This window comes from Notolepis coatsorum, assembly GCF_963971535.1.
Source record: "Notolepis coatsorum genome assembly, chromosome: 7".
Taxonomy (NCBI): domain Eukaryota; kingdom Metazoa; phylum Chordata; class Actinopteri; order Aulopiformes; family Paralepididae; genus Notolepis; species Notolepis coatsorum.
In genome coordinates, this window is record NC_140171.1 from 31,305,059 (window position 1) to 31,311,058 (window position 6,000).

At 41.0% G+C, this 6,000-nt stretch overlaps 1 protein-coding gene across 3 annotated transcripts in view; it reads right to left on the minus strand.

The window, feature by feature from the left end:
• psip1a (PC4 and SFRS1 interacting protein 1a) overlaps positions 1-5,530 on the minus strand; it is a 37,905-nt gene extending 32,375 nt beyond the window's left edge. For 2 of the 3 annotated variants that reach the window (XM_084318080.1, XM_084318078.1), the window contains exons 1-3: positions 5,476-5,530; positions 4,637-4,726; positions 3,849-3,925 (exon numbers count right to left, since the gene is read on the minus strand). In XM_084318080.1, coding sequence (XP_084174206.1) covers positions 3,849-3,925; positions 4,637-4,708 — 149 coding nt within the window. In that variant the 5' untranslated portion in view covers positions 4,709-4,726; positions 5,476-5,530. Of the gene's footprint in view, positions 1-3,848; positions 3,926-4,636; positions 4,727-5,148; positions 5,203-5,475 lie in introns of those variants that run through there. The other variant, XM_084318079.1, reaches the window with a different exon arrangement.
• Positions 5,531-6,000: the final 470 nt, after the last annotated feature.

Sequence of the window (6,000 nt, forward strand, 5' to 3'; positions counted from 1 at the left end):
ATTGTTCGTCAAATAGTATCGAACTTGAGTGTTACAGTCTGAGTCCATAGTAGTATAGACTATAGACATATCCGCATGATAGGTAGTAGTATAAGACAAGTATAGTAGCATAGCAGTAAAGTACATATTAGTAAAAAGACAGTACGAATTTTGGGGGGGGGGGGGGTAATAAAAAATACCACTGACAGCACCTTTAACACATTCCCTGCCACTGGTTATATCCATCAATATAGCCACCACTCTAAGCCTATGTTCCCCTTCTTTGCAGGGCTATAACTTTTTAAATTGTATTGCTAAATTGACATTACTATGGCCCATTCAACATCGATTATCTATCGTTCAGGATGTAGGAACGTTATACTTTTTCATTCATAGATTCATACAAAAATACCTTCTAGAATATAAGTATGTTTTTATCGTTTTCTGCAGTAATTCATAGAACGTGAGTTATAGGCATAAACGCATATATAGATTATCAATTGCCGTTTATTCCCTAGACACGCTATATTAAAAAATTCAACTGTATATGATCCTATACGTTATGCGTCATCATGCGTGGATGAAAGGGGGGGGGGGGGGGGGGTCGTTTATAATTCCGTGATAGTCAGTAAATGCTTTATGTAGTATGGGTGATATATTGATCAGATCGGTTTGCAGTGAAATGAATAAACAATTGGGCTGAAAATAGCGTCAGTGTCCTTTTACCGTGCGTCAATGAGACTGGCGGTGAAAGATCCCAGGTATAGGACGTCGATCGCCTAGGTCCATTTCCGGTTTGTATTAGGGATGCACGATAATTATCGGGCCGATATCAGCAGTTCGCTGCTATTTGTAATAAATGCAATGCAGAAGTTCCACGAGGAGGGAAAAGGGCAGCGGCTTGTGATACATCCAACCTAGCAGGTCACCTGCGGCATCACCACCGCTGCGATGGTGTGTTATTGTGATTTTTTTTTAATGTTTGTGTCTTATTGCCTGATTTATCTTGTTTTTGTTATTTTTCATTTCTCATTTCTCACTCCGTTATCTCTGCATTATTGAAAATGAGGCTCCACCCTCAATAAGCTCAGAGAATGTAAACAAAGGTTGAATGAATGAATGAATGTAAATACAGCTATACTTGAACAAGAGGCTCTGAATCTGAAATTGAAAACCATTATCTCTGTTGCTCTTTCTCTGCGAGTGTAACGTTAGCCTAGATTTCTAATGCGCTTTGAATCTCTGTGCGCTCTCAGGGTGGAACTTGTTCTATATATTAGCATTTCAATATCCTCATACTGATTCTTATTTTCAGCATCAGTGGGCGCTGCTGCTGCAGTGTGCAACTCTCCCTGTTCTCTTGTCCTCCTCTCTGCGCATCCAGTGCTCACTCTTTCTCTACCCCTCTCAGCTCTCTCTCTTTTTCTTGTTCCTCTCCTTTCACAGCCTTTTTTCACAAATTAAAAGCCTGCGACGACGCGCGAGGAGCTAAGCAAAGCTGCTGCAAATCTAGCCCCGTTCATGGCTGTGATGCAACCCTTGGTTGAATACGCAGTCACTTATTGCTCCGTAGTAGCCAGGTTAATTTGCACCACCAAGGACTGCTTAAAAGCTAGCGGCTTGAGCCCTTGGGTCATTTCTGTCAAACTTCTTTAATTTAGCAAACGACTCGTCAATAGGTACAAGCGTGCTCGCGCCGTCGTCGTGGGCTTTTAACACCGTCGTGGCGGTGGTGATGTTGCAGGTGACTTGTTAGGCTATGTGTCCACTCAAAGCCTTTTTTTCAAGGCGGACAGCTTTGAAAAAAGAAGAAAAAAAAGTTTTGAGCGTCTTAGGTTGGATGTATTATAAGTTGTTGACGGATTGTGAATTTTCATTTGGAAAAATAAATATGGTCACTTTATCAGTCAACTGTTGTCTTGGCTTTTGTTTCTGTTGTCTGGTTAGGTCAAAACTACAGGAATATACATTTAAGTTGGTGTTAAGTTATTGTCCTGGGAAATCTTTTTATGTATTATTATTATTGTATTGCATTGTGAAATTTGATAAAAAAAAATATATATATATATATATACATTTAAAAAAAATATTATAATACAATAAATATCGGTTATCGGTATCGGCCTTGAGGAGCATAAAGTTATCGTTATCGGTGTCAAAAAATCAATATCGTGCACCCCTAGTTTGTATGTCGCAATAAACGCCGAAATCATATCGATTATTACGTTTATAAAGCGATCCATTATGTACATAGTGTCTGTCGGGAGCCTTGCGACAATATCCGACGGCCGGATGAATTTAATCGACGCACAGCAGCCATATCCTGTTTACCAGTGTAACTCGCCCGACCATCCACCAGGCGGCAGTATTGAGCCGTCGTTGTATTGAGCCGTAGGGTCCAGCTGCAGCGCCGGAGGTGTATATATGAATTATGAATGCCATGGCGAAAAAATGAAATATGATCTCAATATCGCTGTACAGCGTGGTTTGGCAGACAACGCATGGCGGGCAATAACGCTGTACAACGTGAACGGCGGTGGATGTGTTAACCGCCATGCGTTGTCTGCCAGCGTTTTTGAGATCAAATATTACATTTTTTCGCCATGGCATTCATAATTCATATACCCACCCCCGGTCCTGCAGCTGGACCTTAGATGTGACTGCAACGACCGCTCAATACCGCCGCCTGGTGGATGGTCGGGCGAGTTACACTCGCAGACAGGATGTGCCATCAGTGCATCGATGAAAACCATCCGGCAGTCACATCTCGTTACGGGACTCCCGACAGACACTATGTACATAATGGATCGCTTTCTAAACTTAATAATCGATATGATTTCTGCGTTTATTGCGCCATACAAACCGGAAATGGACCTAGGCGATCGGCGTCGTATAATTGAGATCTTTCACCGCCAGTCTCATTGGCCCACGGTAAGAGGAATATAACGTGCATTTCCTTGTTTGCAAACCATCTGATCAATATATCCACCCAACCTACATAAAGCAGTTACTGATGATCGGGGAATTATAACGCCCCCCCCCCCCCCCCCCCCCCCCCTTTTCCTCCGCGCATGATGAGGCATAATGTATACCGATCATATACATTTGAGTTTTTTGGTGTAGCGTGTATGGGGGGGGGAAACGGCAATCGATAATCTATATAATGTGTTTGGGCCTATAACTAACGTTTTTGGAATTACAGCAGAAAAGATTAAAAACATACTTATATTCTAGAAGGTATTAACACAACAATGTATGAATGAAAAAGTATAACGTTCCCACATCCTGAACGATAGATAATCGATGTTGAATGGGCCATAGTAATGTCAATATAGCAATACAATTTTAAAAGTTATAGCCCTGCAAAGAAGGTAAACATCTCCATAGGCTTACAGCGCTGGCAGAGAGGGGCATGAGATGGGCAATACCCCCGGCGGGCAATGTGTTAATTGACATTTTATGGTATTAGCATTCAAAAGTATGTCAGCCTGAATTACAAACTCTAAACCCCTTGTTCTATTTCTCTACAAATATCTTTGTTATAAGGATAATGAGCTGAACTGTATTGTGCTTATAAATACATTAACTATACGGTGTGGGAAATATCCACTTCAGCTAGCATCCTTGTCACCAAGTTCAGCTACAAGAAACAGAGAGAAGAAGTGGGAGGGGCTTATAAGGTGAATATCTTCATTAGGGTTGTCCAACAATACTGTTTACTTGTCTCGGACATGTGGACAAGTAGACAAGTCTTCATGTCCAAATCCGTATCAGCAGTGTAAGTGGCCTCCTGGACTGTAGGTGGCATTAGAGCTTTACTGTATGGGTCTCTATTCAAGGTCGTGTGACTGCTGTTAGCAGATACCTACGTTTCATGGGTACCAAAGAAGAAGATGGGGAGCTTGATGTTAGATGGCTTCACAGCACCATCAGGCACTTCATCAATCTGGTGGAGACAGAGAGAGGGAGGGAGAGAGATAGAGAGGTGGTGGGGTACATTTTACATCCTGTAGCATTGTCAAAACCAATTAATTTAGACCTGGTTTATACCATACAGTAAATCCAAGTTTTTTTCTCCGCTTTTGGAAAGGGTTAAGTGGTAAATGGATAAATAGTTGCATCCATTTACCACTTAACCCTTTCCAAAAGCGGAGAAAAACCTACTTTTTTGCTAAATTACTAAATGTAACTGTAATGTAAAATATGTAAATATAGGGTGTATTTCTGGGGCAGGGATGGGCTGTTGAAAACTGTAAAAGCAAACAATAACTGTTAATGGCAAAAAAATACAAATATATACTTAGTCAAGCTAAAAAGCTGAAAGTCAACTGAAACCCATTCTAACACCCTAATGCAGGGGGTGCAAGTCCCACATTAGTCTCATTCATTGAAAAAATAGATATATAAGAAATAATATTTTCTTTTCTGTGAAATAAATACAAATACTCGGGTAGGGTGCACAAGAGTTGATTAGAACCGGTCGTGGTGGGCTAACGGTAACTGGTTGATTGATTGATAACTCAACTTTATTAACAGATTGCAGAATGGGTACAATACAGTACGGCTCAATACACACAGACCAGAGAAAGACTTTCGTCTTGTTTACATCAGGGTCCCCCATTTTCAATTAATCATAAATATGGTGTTCAACACTCACTCTGGCGGGCCAGTGGGGATAACCCTTCATCTTTGCAAAGATCAGTTCACCAGGTTTGAAATCCCGAGTCATCTTGAGGTTTTTGGCACACTGTTGCAGAAACAGAAACAATAGGATTGATCACGATCACAACGTTAAACGTTTCAGGCAGGCATACTGTACCTATCTAGGAGCCAGTTGTCACATCATTAGTTAATGATTTCTACTGAGAGTAGTAGTAGTAGTAGTAGTAGTAGTAGTAGTAGTGGTAGTAGTAGTAGTAGGAGCAGGAGTAGTAGTAGTAGGAGCAGGAGTAGTAGTAGGAGCAGGAGTAGTAATAGTGGCAGTAGTAGTAGTAGTAGGAGTAGGAGCAGGAGCAGTAGTAGTAGTAGTAGTAGTGGTGGTAGTAGTAGTAGTAGTAGTAGTAGTAGGAGTTGACTGTGAGGTCCTCCTGGAACCATGTGCCAGTGTGGGTGTACAGCCCCTCCCCCTGACTGCCACACTACTAAACAAGTGGTGAAGTTCATTCAAACCTGACAATCGTGCTGCCCAACTAGGAATCAAAGTTGGTATTCGTCCGATGCATTCAGTGTAATGGTGGTGACAAATGCCGCATAATCGAAAATGTACTGTATCAAGATTCATGACGCGAGCAGGGTATCAACACACATGATGACAACATGATGCTAGCTCGTTGTTAGCTACCTACAATAATGAAAATAATATAATAATACAAAATATATATACTATCTAAAACGCAATGATTCGAGTTATTAACCCTCGGTCACGGTATACTCATAATACCACCTATATCTATATTATACCTTATATCAATAAGCGGTTCAAAAAGATGTGTTTACCTAAATAATGGAGCACTCTCTTTCCGTACTCTCTCTCTCTCTCTCTCTCTCTCTCTCTCTCTCTCTCTCTCTCTCTCTCTCTCTCTCTCTCTCTCTCTCTCTCTCTCTCTCTCTCTCTCCCCACGCTTCACACTCCCGCGCAGGACAGCAATGGACTATACCATAGCACTGGTAAAATAGGGGGGAGTCTGTTTTCCTTTAACTTTTTCCTTGAGATTTTTGGCGTTCGCACTGGTATTATGTATTAATTATTATTATTAATAACTAAAACAAATGCATTTGTCTTTGTAGTAACTAGTGAGCACTGACCGCTAGTGAAACTATGCCCGAATAAGAGATACTTTATGGAGGAAAGCACCCCACTTGTGCGATAATGGACGTAACGAAGTTCCGCCTCGGTGGTGCTGATGTTGCAGACAGAACTACAGGTTTAGATGTAGTAATCATATTTCAGATTTCATCAGATTTTCTTTTTAAAACGTATATTTGTAATTTAGTTAGAGGGATCATAATTCTCGCTGAGCA